At 60.5% G+C, this 13,749-nt stretch overlaps 2 protein-coding genes across 8 annotated transcripts; one reads left to right on the top strand and one right to left on the bottom strand.

Annotated features, from left to right (window-relative positions):
• The first annotated feature begins 1,318 nt into the window (after positions 1 to 1,318).
• Positions 1,319 to 9,334, top strand: HMGA1 (high mobility group AT-hook 1). 2 transcript variants are annotated; one of them, XM_060109603.1, is made up of 6 exons: positions 1,319 to 1,425; positions 1,668 to 1,781; positions 4,982 to 5,127; positions 6,977 to 7,060; positions 7,728 to 7,778; positions 9,099 to 9,334. In XM_060109603.1, the coding sequence occupies exons 3-6, from the start codon at positions 5,026 to 5,028 to the stop codon at positions 9,150 to 9,152; spliced, it is 291 nt and encodes a 96-aa protein (XP_059965586.1). In that variant the 5' UTR covers positions 1,319 to 1,425; positions 1,668 to 1,781; positions 4,982 to 5,025; the 3' UTR covers positions 9,153 to 9,334. The 2 variants fall into 2 exon arrangements, with proteins under 2 accessions (XP_059965586.1, XP_059965585.1); XM_060109602.1 differs by having other exon boundaries at positions 4,982 to 5,160.
• Positions 9,335 to 10,600: 1,266 nt separating this feature from the next.
• Positions 10,601 to 13,175, bottom strand: SMIM29 (small integral membrane protein 29). 6 transcript variants are annotated; one of them, XM_060111239.1, is made up of 5 exons: positions 13,102 to 13,175; positions 11,843 to 12,029; positions 11,626 to 11,651; positions 11,252 to 11,357; positions 10,907 to 11,075 (listed from the first exon to the last, which is right to left on the bottom strand). In XM_060111239.1, the coding sequence occupies exons 2-5, from the start codon at positions 11,951 to 11,953 to the stop codon at positions 11,010 to 11,012; spliced, it is 309 nt and encodes a 102-aa protein (XP_059967222.1). In that variant the 5' UTR covers positions 11,954 to 12,029; positions 13,102 to 13,175; the 3' UTR covers positions 10,907 to 11,009. The 6 variants fall into 6 exon arrangements, with proteins under 6 accessions (XP_059967220.1, XP_059967221.1, XP_059967219.1 ...); XM_060111240.1 differs by having other exon boundaries at positions 11,903 to 12,029; XM_060111237.1 differs by lacking the exon at positions 11,843 to 12,029 and having other exon boundaries at positions 10,601 to 11,075; positions 13,102 to 13,148.
• Positions 13,176 to 13,749: the final 574 nt, after the last annotated feature.

The following is a 13,749-nucleotide window of genomic DNA, read 5'->3' as shown; positions in this document are numbered from 1 at the left end:
GAGCACGTGCTGCCCCCAGCCCGAGCGCCCGCCCAACCCCGCTCCCCACCCCCACCGGAAACATTCCTGAAACATTCCTGAAACTAGGAGGCCCGGCCCCTCTGGTTCCCCACCCCGCCTCCACGCTGGGCCCAGGGTTTTCCTGGCGTCCCCCTCCACCGCCGGCTCGCTCCCTGAGGAGGGGGCTGGGCCGGGGCCTCCAACGGCCAGGGAGGAAGAAGGGGAGCAAGGAAAAACATGAGTCACAGCCGTGTGTCACTGGGCCGCATTGCAATTCCCTGCACCACGGGAGGTGTGGAAGGCCGCCTCAGGGACCTGGGGTGGGAAGGTGCAGGTCCGGCCTGCAGGGCGCGCCTGACAGCGCCCTTTCTTCTCCCACCGCCCTCCCCGCCATCTTCCCACTTTGGCTTCCTTCTCGTTTGTACAAGTCTTTGTTGAGCCGGGCGTGGCGGGTACGGCATGCGTAGATCCAGTTCCTGCCCTCAAAGTGCTTCCAGGCGACCACCGGCTAACGCTTTCCTATTTTTAAAAAAAAGCCACAGCAGAAGGGGCCAGGGTACCAGGAGGGATCGCTGGTCTCCAAAACAGCATCCGGGTCACCTAAAGGAATGAACCCTCCCTCAGGTTTACCTGCAAAGGAGCCAATCGTTTGCCTCGCTTGAAGGGTGCACCTTGATTATGGTTCACTCGGGCCCATTAATAAATTTAAACCCTGGATTTCACAAGTTTCACGTTTGAATTTCACAAAACCTGCATTTCACCAGTCAGCCACACGCGGGGTGGAACCGAGATGCACATGCTGACACCTGTCCGCCCAGGAAAAATCTAGGAGCCGCGTACCTAGGCGAAGGGAGCGGCGGGTAGGCCGCGAAATTCTCCAACCGGCGCGTTTCTCTCCACCCCTGCCGCCCGCACGGACCCCCGCAAGCACCAACACCCGCCCACATCCACGCGCCCCGCGGGCGCCAAGCCCACACACCCGGAAGGCCCCAAGAGGGGACTCTCCCGGGGACCCCCATTCCATGCACTGAGGACGCCCTCTCCCCCCCGAAGGACTCCTTGGTGACCCCTCTAAACACCTCCCCACGTCTCCCGGTCGGGACTGTGGGAAGTGGGCCGTGGCCTCGGGTTCCCAGCCCAGGCCTCCCGCGCGCGCCCGCCCCCAGAAGCCCGACACCACTCGCCCCTCCCCACACTCAACACCCACCCGCGCGGCGGCGGCGGCGGCTGGCGGGCGGCCGCCCTTTTAAATCCCCGGGCTCATTTGCATGGCCCCGCCCCCCCAGTGACACGGCTGGCGCGGGCGGGCCCGTCCCCCCTGCCCCTGGGTCGCTCTTTTTAAGCTCCCCTGAGCCGGGGCTGCGCTTCTCTAATTGGGACTCCGAGCCCGGGCTATTTCTGGCCCTGGCGCGGCTCCAAGAAGGCGTGAGTTCGCGGCCCCTCCGGTGGCTCCTTTTTTTTATATCTATCATTTAATTAAATTATTTATTTATTGAGGCCGCGCACGGGCCGTGCCTAGCTTCCTGCCCCTCGCCATCCTTCGGGGGAGGGGGAATATTTTTGTCCCCCCGCCTGGATGTGACATATAAATACCCCGCGGGGGCCTGGGCGGCGAGCACGCGGCGGCGGCGGTCTCTGAGCGCCTCTGCTCTCTCTCCCGGTTTCAGATCCGCATTTGCTACCAGCGGCGGCGGCGGCGGAGCCAGGCCGGTCCTCAGCGCCCAGCACCGTCGCTCCCGGCAGCCCGGAGCGCGCACCGCAGGCCGGCGGCCGAGCTCGCGGTGAGTCGTCCCCGGGGCCCGCGGCGGCGGCGGCGGAGGGGGGCGCCCGCGCCCCCGCTGCACGCCGCCCCTCCTGCAAGCAGCCCGGGGCTGCAGCGCGCGCCTCCGGCTTTATTCCCAGGCCGGGGCTGCGCGAGCCGCCGGCGGGGGAGGGCCGCGCGGCGCGGGGGCGGGCGGCGGGGCCCGGCGGCGCGGGGAGGGCACCGGCACCCCTTCCCCCGCGCCGCGGGCGCTCTGCGGGGGGCGGGGACCCGGGAAAAGCGCGCGGTGGGGGAGGGGGCGCGCGGCTGCGGCGAGCGCGAGTTGTGCACCCGGCGGAGCCCGGTGCACCTCGCGCGGCCGCCGCTCCCGCCCGAGCCCGAGCCCGGGCCTGGGTTGTGGGGGGCGGGGAGAGGAACGGGCTTCGGCGACAGGGGAGAGTGGGGGGCCGGGTGGCCCCCTCAGCCTGGGGAAGTTCTAGAAGTGAGGGGGATGGGCAGGAACCCCGCAATTCGGCCTTACTCCAGCTCGGCCTTTCTCCTGGCGCCCCTCCGCAGATGAGGCCGAATCGCCGGCCTGGGTTTGGGGCTTCACCCCGACCCCACCTCTGGCCCGGCCCGCGCCTCTTCAGCCCCCAGGGCTCGGCCTGCCTTCCGCCCCCACAAACTGGTTTCTCTGCTTTGCTGGGCTCTGTTGGAACTAGTCCCTTTGACTCCCCGTTTCAATTTTTTTTTCTGGGGCTTTATTTTGCGGGGAGGGCGCGGAGGAAGGTGGCTTTTCTTCCTCTCCCCCGCGCGCGCCAGGTTTCCTGCCCCAAGGCGGGCTTGGGTGCCCCCTCTGGCAGGAAGTGGGGCCGGGTGCACCCTCGTGGCGGTGCATGCGGTCGGGGTGCACCGGTTTCCCGCGCCTGCGAAAGCGGCCTGCGCCCCTCCCCCCGCGCTCTAGCCCCCAGTCCCGCCGGCCGACCTGCAACCGCCGGGCGCAGACACTTGCAGAGTCACTCTGGGCCCCGGGTCTGCAGCAGGGACGACAGGGACTTTACCAGCCCCCAAAAGGGTAAGGAAAGTGGCGGGCTAGAAGGGTCGCCAGCAACCCACTCCATCCTGCTCGCCAACTTGCTCTGTGACCTTGGGCAACTCATCATCCCTCTCTGGGCTACTGTTTTGGGGAAAACAAGGTGGTTCCAGGATGATTTCCTCGAGTCATTCCTGCAGATTGCCTCAGCATTTGTGGAGCCCACATTGCGTGCACAGTGTGTGGAGGAGACAGGCTTGAGGCCTGAAAGGGCTTATTACCAACTGAAGGATTGAAGTTGGACCCTAAACGTGGCTTCACCAAGCCAGGCCTCGCTGATGTTCAGAAACAGGTGGAAGAGACAAGCATTTGTTAGTCTCACCAGAGAGGGCCTCAGGCCTTGCCTTCTCTGGAGTCCTGGATCTGGGGTGAGGGTGAGCGGATTAAAGGGTCCCCAGCAGCAAGAGGTGGGGGGAAACACCAGGGACACCCACCAGGATCCCCAGGCAGGCTAGCCCAGGCTTTATGGGATTAGGGGCTGGCTTTGCCCAACTGGAACCACCTCTCCGAGGGGGCCTCCAGCAAACCTCATGTGAGGTCAGCACTCATTTAGCTGATTAATTGTGATGTTTAGTTTTGAAGGGGGACCTGTGGTGTAATATAAGATTCTAATCACTGCCTGCAATTACAGAGCAGGCCAAGCCACTAATGATGAAACAGGATAAATCACCAACCACCTTGTTTAAAAGGGTCTTCAAGTCTGAAATATTATAAAATGGAATAATTACCAAAGTCCCGCCATCTGGAGCATTTCAGTACTTGAGGATCAGGGGCCTCAGGCCCTCTAACAATCACAAGTTTGCAAAAACGGTCTTTCCTCTCATTGGGTTAAAATTGGAAATTGTCTGAATCTGAAAAGGGAAAAGAAAGTCATTTCAAACGTTCTAGTTCTCATTTTGATCTGGAATGAAGCTTTCTGTTTAAGCGTTTTTAACTTTTACCTGGTTTGATCCTTGCCGCAGTCTGGAGAGGTAGGTGAGGCAGGTGCTTTATCATTACCCACATTTTATAGATTGAGGGGCTTTCAGAAGTGGAGCCACTTGGGCCCACCCTTTGCCAAGGGCAGCCAGGGATTGGTTATCAGGGAGGTGTGGAACCATAGGCCTCCCAGGACACGTCTCTATCTGTAACTTGGGGATAATAACGGGGAGGACAGGGATGGGGCTGCGAGGGCCCTCACTGTCCTTTCTCAGCCTCTGGAACAGACTCCCAAATACTCCTTGCAGAGGGGGGGTTGCAGGTAAATTCTATATTAGTAGGGCTGATGAAGCCCAAACAGGCCTCTAAGGAGAGGGGAGGTGCTAGAGAAGGACCAAGGAGCTTTTAGGATCAGCCCTGCTAGGGCTTCAGGGAGTCAGCCAGCATCTGTTACGAGGGCCCCTCTCAGTTGGACAAGTCCCTGCCCCTCGTGTAAGGAGGCATCAAAGAGAAAGATCTCATGTGACTCCAGGTGGGTGGGGGCGGGCAAGGGGGAAGAGGAGACTCACCTTTCAGCTTTGGGTTTCTTTTCCTCCTCCCACCTCACCCACTGTGGTTTTAACCCTCTTCACCCTTCTTCCCAAATCGTCGCCATCTTTGAACCCCCAAGGCTTTTACCCAGGGAGGCAGCAGCAGAAGGAACTGCTGGGGCTCTGGCAGGTGGGCAGTACCGTGGACGAGGTGGGCCGCGGATTGATGCCTGTGGCCGCCAGATGCCCAGGGCTCATTCTCTGCTTACCTTTCCTCCCTTGTTCCCTGCGAGCTACCCAGGCTTGGTTTTCTCTTGAAGAGAAGGGGCAGCTTGGTGGAGGGAGGGGGCCCTGGCAGTATGAGGACCCGCATCTCACCCACACCGTTGCCAGGGCGGCCTTACCCACAGCCAGGACTGGGCTGGCTGGGCTCTTGGGCCCGGGGCCTGTGGGGCTGGCAGGACGACAAAGAGCCGTTCTGAAGAGGAGATAAGGAGCTGATTAGGCCCAACGGCCCAGCCCCGCCCTGTGGCTGCAAGCTGGGCTGGGCAGATGCCCCCATCGGCCCAGGTGGGGAATCACGGGGACCCCTGGGAGCAGGCAGTTTCCTGCCCGGCATTTGGAGGGTGGGAGTGGTGAGGGGGTAGGAGGCGACTAAAGCAAGAGGTTTTGTTTAAAACAACTTTTCCCGCCTCCCAGCATCCCAGCCGTCGCTCCTCCACCTGCTCTGCCGACAAGGGAAGATGAGCGAGTCGAGCTCGAAGTCCAGCCAGCCCTTGGCCTCCAAGCAGGAAAAGGACGGCACTGAGAAGCGAGGGCGGGGCAGGCCGCGCAAGCAGCCTCCGGTGAGTCCCGGGACGGCGCTGGTAGGGAGTCAGGTGGGTGTCCAAACCTTTGCCTCGGTTTACCTCTTTGGGCTAGGGAGGTGCCAGGCGTCTTGGCAGGTGAAAGCAGGACTGGCAGGGCGCAGCGTCATTCCTGTACACGTGTGTTCTCCCCACACACCCGTGCACCCCACACATGCATCCCCGGTGCCTGAGAGCCTGGGAGAGAAGTGCAGCCCAAGGGAGCCCTGAGCCCGAGCCCGAAAGTCCAAGCCAGAAGTGACCCTGTAGTCATGCAGGCCACTCAGTGCTTATACACTGTGGTAAACCACCCACCCTTTATTTCCATCTATCGTGGACCAGTACATTATGAAACAGTAAAGATGAATTATAGAAACGTGAACATTTACATACGGAAGCCCAGCGTTTTTTGTTACTATATTCACTGCACATGATAGTACTTTGTTAATTTACTATGAAATTTACTATGAAGGTTTCTAAATACTTACTGTATGTTTCTGTAGTTCCTCACCCCAGGACAGTAACAGTTTCTGGGCCAGCACCTGTTCACGGGCCTCCTTGAGTGGCCCTGGATTGGGCTTTGCCCCAGCTCTGTAAAAGGAAACGGAAGCCCAAGAAGCTTAAAATGTTGGGGAGTTGGTGGCAGAGTGACTGAGAGCCCTGGTTCTGCCCCTCACAAAGGTCCCGTGGGGTTAAAAGGCCAGCCTGGCACTGTGGGCACCCCAGGGAGCTTGGCCAGTCAGGCTGTGGGGACCACCCGTTACATGGTGGAGATCTTGGTTTCTCTCACAGAGGGGCAGCTATCCCCACGTAAGGGGCAGCTGTTGGTGAAGCCCCATTACTTCCCTTTCGTGGGGCAGAGGAGAGGAAAGCAGTTGAGGTCGATCCTTGCTCTTTACACATCAGGCAGCTTGTGTCCACCGGGCCCCGGGCGCCGCCCCCCATCTGTAGGTGGAGAGGCCTGTACTGACCCTCAGGACCCGTGAGGAGTCTGATGGGTGGTGGAATTCAGCTGCCTCTTTCAGAGCCCACAGTTTGTGTGTGGGGAGCTCATCCTCTTAGTCTGTGCCGCCTTGTGGTCACTGGGGGGGTCAGAGAAGGGGTGTTGGGTTACTGGACCATGAAGAGCCCCCAGGCAGCTGCCTTGGGAAACCATAGCTGACGTGCCTTTGCTGCCCAGCTTCTATGCATTATGTAGCAGTTTTTTATTCTGTCTCGGGCTTATTAAAATTTCAGTGGCACCAATGGGCAGGGATCTCTGGGGTTCCGAGATCTGGACATAACTCCTTCTCCCTAGGAGGCAGCCTGAAGGGAGTCTGGTTTGCAGGTAGAGGCTGTAGGTTCCCTCTAGTGGGAAGGGGGATCCTTTCCCCTCTTCTGCATCATCTGAGGGGGTGGGCAATGATCACAGCCCAGTGCTGGACACTTGTACATTTTTCATTTAGTTTTCGTGACACTCTGCAAGGTAAGCCTTGTCACCATTTACAGATGAGGGAAACTGAGGCTCAAGCATTAAGCGTCTTGCCCGAGATCTTAGAGCTAGTCCGTGGCCGAGCTGGCATGTGGACAGAGCTGCCTAAGAGTGTCTTTCTGCCCCCGTGACACCCTTCCCAGAGGCCTTCTGGCCTCTTGTCATTTTGCTGTCATAGGGAAGCAAGGGGAGAGACTTTGCAAAAGATATTCAGACGGAGAACCTGAAGCCCAAGGGCTGCCTGCTATGATTCCTGTGGATTCGAGTTGGGGGATGGCTCGCAGACTTAATTCTGCTGGGCTGGGGCAGAGGGCTCTGTCCTGACAAGGGTGGGACAGGTGGCTTCTGTGTCCCTGACTGCCCCATCTGTCTTTGCAGAAGGAGCCCAGCGAAGTGCCAACACCTAAGAGACCTCGGGGCCGACCGAAGGGGAGCAAAAACAAGGGCGCTGCCAAGACCCGGGTGAGGCTTGAGGAGGGCCCTCTCCCCACGACAGCAGCTATAGGAGGTCTGGGAAAGGGCTGGCTTGCCCTCATTCTTGGCACCCTCTTTTCCTCTGGCATATGGGGGATGATGTGTCTTTGCTAATTGAAGAGAGTAGGGCAATGACTGAGGTCTCACTTCTGGGGCCTTGGTCCTGCCCCGGACACTGGGGAAATCGAGTCAGATGTCCCACAGCTTTCCTGGTCTGGAGAGAGGCGAGTTGGGAGGAGCAAAGGGGCAGCTCCTGGGCTGAGAATGTCACCTTTTCTCCTGGAGGCCCCCCAGCTCCTGAGGGAGTGGGGAGAAGCAGGGAAGGCCAGATCTACAGTGGCATCAGCCTTTCAGAGAAGTTGTTTTGTTTTTTATTTTATTTTTTCTAAGACACGACTCATATCCTCTGAGTCATGGGTGGAGGAGGGAGTGGGGGGGCGTGTGTGTATGTTGGGGTGGGGGGGGCAGTGTGGCTGGCCAGTCATCACCAGCTGGACTCGGGTGGGCCTGCTGGGCTGAGAGTCCTGGGCTGCCCCGAGCAGAGGAAGGTAGTTCTGCCCCTCCCTGCTCTCCCTCACCATCCAGGGCACTGGTCATCGGGTGAGTACTGTCAGGAACATCTTTGACTTAGTGGATCTTTTCTCTGACCATCTAGAAAACCACCACAACTCCAGGGAGGAAACCAAGGGGCAGACCCAAAAAACTGGTAGGTGAACAGGTGGCGGCAGCTTGGCTCTTCTGGGGAGGCTGTTAAGAGTGGGAGATGCCCCATCCTATGCCCGCATAGGAACATGGCTCTCCCTGACCTGCAGGGCCAGGAATGGTGAGACTTCATGTTTTACCCAGGCCCGGAGAGGGGAAGGGATTTGTCCAGGGCTCAGGGTTCCTGGCACCCAGCCCAGGGCTTTTAAAGGGCTGTGTCCATGAGAAGTGAGGGGTCCCAGGTACAAACCAGACCAGACTGCCTGCGCTGCCCTACGGGGGGTGGTCCCTGTCTCTCCTTCCTCTGCTTCTAGAACAGACTCAGAACTTCTAGGGTGAACTTGGAGGTCAACTACTAGTGTTTCTCCTCCGCCGCCATTATAGAAGTGAGGACGAAGGGAGGTTTAAGGAGCAGCAAAGGAGCTCAGGCCTGGGTTGGGGGGCGGGCGGGCGGGCAAGGGGGTCATGTTGGGTGGGGGTTGAGGTGCGATGCCGCAGGGAGCTACCTCCTCAGGGAGGCGCCGTCCATCTCTAGGCCCCAATAGCTGGTAATGGAAGTAGGTGGGTTGAGCCGGGAGATGCTTCCAGGGGGTCCACTGCAGTGAGGGCCCTCCCAGCCCTTTACTATCCCCAACCTGTCTTCCCTGAGGCATTCATTCCTCGAGCGTGAGCCGAGCCACCACTGGGTGAGGGGGGCTCGGGGTGCTGGCTGGGCCCCAGGAGTGAGTAACAGGAAACAAGTTGTTTTGGAGTTTGTGCCTGGCACGGGGGCCCCGTGTGGTGTCCCGACATTCCCGCCCAGTGAGTGAGCCCCGGCGGCACACACTTCCCCTTCCTCCCCGCCCTGGCCTGGGGTCAGCCCATGGCCACCGCTCCGCAGCCCAGCAGCTGCCCCTGCAGGCCAAGGCCACTCGGTTCCCTGGCACCCACCAGGGGGGCTCATGCAGCCTCCAGCCACCCCTTCCCTCCTCCTTTCCTCTCCCTGGCTGCCTCCGCTCCTCCCCTGCCCGAGAACCAGTCACTTCCTCGCTTCCTCAAGCTCTGCCGGGTACCCCTGCCATGGGCCTGGGGGCCAAGGGGCCTGGCTCTGTGTGAGAGCAGCATGTGTGTGGTTTTTTTTCCCTCCCTTTAAATTCTTCCTTTTTTATGAATGAAACTGGGCCGTGGAGGTTGCTGAGTCACCCACACACTCAGCCCTGACTCATCCCCCTTCTGGAGAGCCAGGGAGTGCGGGAGGGGCTGGGGGCGAGCTTGGCCCCTGGGGGGTGGAGGAGGGAGGGGGGCAGGCCTGGCATTCCTGCTGATGGCCCTGCCCACCCTGCAGGAGAAGGAGGAAGAGGAGGGCATCTCGCAGGAGTCCTCAGAGGAGGAGCAGTGACCGTGCCGCGCCGCCAGCTCCCTCACCGAGGAGCAGTTTCCTTCTGGGACTGGACAGCTCCGCTCCGCTCCCACTGCCCCCACCCCTTCCCCCAGGCTCTCGTGTCACCGCCACCCACCTGCGCCCTCACCACCACACTACACAGCACACCAGCCGCCGCCGCAGGGCCCCCGGGGCCCGAGTCGGGAGCAGTTTCCTTTGATTTCGGGTCCCAGCGACCCCTGACCCACGCACCTGACTTCCCACTAAGCTGCTCCCGCGCTGCTGCATCCCCACTCCCTCAGCGTGGGGACCTTGCTGGCTGGGCTCTTGGTTTCGGGGTCCCTTCTAATCCCCGACTCTTCCCTCTGGCTTCCCATTAAGGGGCCTGGGAGGGCTCCCCTGGCCTTAAAAAAGGGGCCCAAGCCCCATCTCATTCTGACATGCCCCACTCCCACTGTACTAGCGGCAGCAGGTGTAGCCACTGGAGAGGGGTGATTGGCCCCAGATGCCCCCGACCAAGCTGTGTCTCACCAGGGGTGGCTCACACGCCCTTTGCTTCCTTCCCACCTTGCCTAGTCCCTGCAGTAAGTTGGGCCGCCCCCTTGGGGGCACAGGAAGGCAGGCAGGAGGGGTTTAAGCCCCCTCCCCCCTCTAAGCAGGCTCCAACCTACCTTGCCCTCACCCTGGAATCCAGTGCAGTGATGAAAATGCAGAGTCACCTTTATCCAGGTGAGGCCCAGGAGGCCTGGGCTCCCGGTGGCAGCCACTTAAGGCGGGCTAGAGCCACTCCCTGTCCCTGTCTGCTTCCACTCTAGACCTCGGTTTCCCCTTCCTTCCCTCACTCGGGGCACTAATAACAAGGAGCTAGCCTTGCCCACTCCCATCCTTCTGCTCCTCCCCAACCCCCAAGGTTCTGGTTCCATCTTTCCTCTGTTCACAAACTACCTCTGGACAGTTGTGTTGTTTTTTGTTCAATGTTTCATTCTTAGACATCCGTCATTGCTGCTGCTACCAGCGCCAAATGTTCATCCTCATTGCCTCCTGTTCTGCCCACGTTCCCCTCCTCCAAGATGCTCTTAGGGGAAGGGGCCTGGGGCAAAGCAGGCTGGGTGACCGACTACCCCAGTCCCAGGGAAGGTGGGGCCCTGCCCCTAGGATGCTGCAGCAGAGTAAGGAGGGGGGCCTGTGTTGACCGTCGGGTGTAGGGGCCACCTTCTCCCCCTGTTCTGTCAGGGAGGAGGTAGCCATTATTTGTCCCAGCCTGGGGCCCCCCCTCTGGTTTCCTATTTGCAGTTACTTGAATAAAAAAATATCCTTTTCTGGACTGAGTCTTTCTGTGATGGGTGCCTGGAATGGGGAAGGTTGGAAACCAAGGGTCTAGTGGGTGGGGGAGAAGAAGAAAAAGCATTGGCATCAGCTCCAGGGAAGGTAACTTAAGCCCCTCTTGAAGAAGTCAACTACACCCCTAGCCACAAAACGTTTTATTTACAAAATATATATACTGAATATTATACATTAGGCCCTGTCACCATGGGAACAGCTCCAAAGCCAAGTCAGGGAGGGCTAGAGAAAGGTGGTGCCTGTGGAAGGGCAAAGCTCCACCCTGTCTCCCAGCCACCCTTCCACCCCAGAAGGAAAGATTCCCATTAGCTCCTGGGAGTGGCTGGTAGGCTCAGCCCACAAAGGACTGAAGGCCTAGCAGGGAGTGAGGTGACGGTGGGGGCTGACCGCTATGCAGGGCTTAGGACTGGGGGCAGGTGGGAGGAGGAACGGAGACCCAGTACCCAGGAGGGGGAGCTGGGGGAAGCAGCAGGCTGCAGGGCCCTGGGCGTTCCAGGACCCCATGGTTCTGAAGACCAGGGCAGGGGGCTCAAGTCATGTCTTGACATCCAGCAAGGGCATCCGCTTGTGCTGGTAGCCACTCTGCCAGCCATGGACCACCTGTAGGGGAGGAGACCCGCACCACAGGGCGCAGTCCACGGCATAACTTGGGAGGAGGCACCCCACTAGCCACGGCCCACATGGGGAAGGCTGAGAGCAGAACCAGGCTCTGTCTTCAGGGGTATGAATAGAGCAGGCCCACCTCTGATGATTCTCAGTGTCCCCAGAGTGCTCACCTTGGGGTCTCCCACGTCAGAGAGTAGCTCCTGCTCAGCCTCGTGCAGCTCCTCAGCAGGGTCGTAGCTGTACACGGGGAGCAGGTGATGGCGAAGCCGGTCCACCCTGGGGAGCATGGGAGGGGGCTCAGCCCAGGGGACCCACTCCCCTTCTTCAGACAGCTGACTGCCCTGTGTCTACTCCCCCTGGCAGGGGCACACTAGAGCTCTAACGACATGTCTGGGCAGGAAAACCTAACGGGAGTGTAGGGAATTTCAGGTTTGTGTCTGGCTGAGGAGCATCTTACATGTATTCAGGGATCTCAGATCCTATGGGAAGAACTTTAAGCACAATTCGGGGGAGGTGGCGCGGGCAGGGGGGCAGGGACACTCACCGCTTTTTCTTCTGGACATACATTACCTGTAACAGAGACACAGCACTGTGGAGGCCGCTGAGCCCAGGATGGCCCACAAGTGACGGGTCCACCTCCACACCCTCCTCTCCCGTAACAGCAAGACAGCTGAGATGCTGTGTGCAGGCTGGACCAGGCCCACCCAGCCTTGCCTTCGCAATGGTGTGGGTGTGTATGTATGTATGTGGGGGCTCCTTACCACGGCCACCACCACCCCGACCAGGGTGATGAGGAAGAAGGGCCCCAACACATAGCCCACCATGGAGTCGCTGCTGGCCTGTGGGGCATTGGGCACAGTGGTGTTACTCATGACATCGGCAGCCAGAGGGCTGGGTAGTCAGCATGGGCAGTAGTACTGCCTCGGGAGGGCGCCTCCACTGGGCTCCCTGGGGAGGAGGAAGGAGGTTGTCAATTCCACCCAGGCTCCGGATTCCTCCCCAAGAGCTAGTAATATATGAAAACTTAGGTCAGGCACTGGGAAGAGGGATCTTCCAGGTCAATGCGCTGGGTTTAACCCTCCAGGGACTCTCAGCAAGTCCTGGGTGTAAACGGCACCAAAGGGAGGCCCAGACCCAGGGCCTGAGTCCTGCCCAGCTCCTATCCCCAAATCAGGGTGGGGCTCAGCTCAGGTGCTGGCCAAACATTTGCAGATATCAATTCCTGAGGAGAGGTTAGATGTAGGTTCCCAGCTCCTGCCCCAGCCTCCTGGGGTACTGACTGGACTGCCAGCAGCTATCCAGTGGAGCAAAATGGGGATATTAGGTTAAAACATGAGGGTCCTGCATTGCAGCCTAGGGGTGAGGTGGGAGCATCTGAAGGAGACCATCTCGGCCCGGGTCCAGTGCTCACACTTCGGTCTATATAGGTCCTATGCCTTCTTTGTCCCTGGAGTCACTCCAGGCATAGCCTGGGCACCGTCTCCCCCATCGGTCTCGTGCCAGGGCGGACACAAGTGGGCAGGGCTGGACTGCATCTGCGAGGTGATGTCACCGCCCCCTGGTCCCCACTCGGGGCTCCGCCCGGGTTCCTCCCCTCCTGGCCTGGGATGACAGGAGGAAGTGGAGAGGGTCAGCTCCCATGACAGATGCAAGGAGACTGTCCACGGGTGGCTGCACGCAGATATACCCAGGTCCTTGACCCCGGTTTTCCTGGGCTTCTATCGGAGGGCAAGGTATGAGCTACCCGTCCCGCTACCCGTGGGGGCTACGGGCTCACCCACTCGCATGCCCGTCCCATGGTAGAGGGGACATGCCGAGGTAGGGAGGATGACAGGCCGTTCCGAGGATGCGGACCAGCAACGGAGAGCGGGAGGTAGTTCCCACGGCGCTGGGAGGCTCAGGCCAGGGGAAGGGAACTTAGGGGGAGCACAGAGGGGCCCGGGCATCCTGGCATCCCGACACCCCGAGGCGTGGACCTGTACCGGCGCTTTGCAGCCCATCCAACCCGGCCAAGCCTTACCTCCCGCCGATGCAGCCCGGAAAGGAACGCCCTCGGTTGGCTCCGGGGCCCCGGAAGAGCCGGCAGGCGCGTGATCAAAGGACCCGGGGAAATGGGCGGGGCCACGGTATCAGGGTGCAGCCAATCCGATGGCGGCAGGCAGACGGCCCGGAGGCTTCGGGAGGGGCCAATCCGGAGGCCGGGGGTGCTGGCGGCGCCGAGCCGAGACGGCCTGGGCTGCAGGGTCCACCCTGTGACGGCAGGGGGCAGCCGAGGGCTGCGCAGCGGGGAGGGGCGGAGAGGGGCGGGGCGCGCGCGGCTTCCCAGCGTACCCCGGGGCGGACCCCTGCTATGCGGCCGCGCTCGGGAGCTCACATTCCAGGGAGAGGTCTGGCGTCCGCTTTACTCGCACGTCTGGTTGGAGCCCAGTCACGCTCTAACGTTTAGCCCAGGCCCCACAAGGCCTCCAAAGACCCACAAGGCCTCCAAAGACCCACAAGGGCTTTGTTGAGCCCTCTAGACCTCCTAGCGGCGCAGACTGGCCCTCCGTGCTGTGCTGAGAGTGTGTAGGCAGGCCTGGGTAGCCCCTGCCCAGCCTTGGACCTCAGGTCCACCCACCTAGCCACCCTCTCTGCGCCTCACTCTTAATGTTGGTAAAACAGGCTGCTG

The sequence above is a fragment of the Mesoplodon densirostris genome, chromosome 10 (genome assembly GCF_025265405.1).
Source record: "Mesoplodon densirostris isolate mMesDen1 chromosome 10, mMesDen1 primary haplotype, whole genome shotgun sequence".
Lineage (NCBI taxonomy): Eukaryota > Metazoa > Chordata > Mammalia > Artiodactyla > Ziphiidae > Mesoplodon > Mesoplodon densirostris.
This window is presented reverse-complemented; position numbering and strand designations above follow the sequence as displayed.

Excerpts from the sequence above, each read along its gene's own strand:
- SMIM29 (XM_060111235.1), bottom strand. The coding sequence starts at position 11,953 with ATGAGTAACACCACTGTGCCCAATGCCCCACAGGCCAGCAGCGACTCC. Across the intron at positions 11,652-11,842 it reads TCGGGGTGGTGGTGGCCGTG|GTAATGTATGTCCAGAAGAA; the intron begins GTAAGGAGCCCC and ends TCTCTGTTACAG. Across the intron at positions 11,358-11,625 it reads TATGTCCAGAAGAAAAAGCG|GGTGGACCGGCTTCGCCATC; the intron begins GTGAGTGTCCCT and ends CATGCTCCCCAG.
- HMGA1 (XM_060109602.1), top strand. The coding sequence starts at position 5,026 with ATGAGCGAGTCGAGCTCGAAGTCCAGCCAGCCCTTGGCCTCCAAGCAG. Across the intron at positions 5,161-6,976 it reads CGGCGCTGGTAGGGAGTCAG|AAGGAGCCCAGCGAAGTGCC; the intron begins GTGGGTGTCCAA and ends CTGTCTTTGCAG. Across the intron at positions 7,061-7,727 it reads AGGGCGCTGCCAAGACCCGG|AAAACCACCACAACTCCAGG; the intron begins GTGAGGCTTGAG and ends CTGACCATCTAG.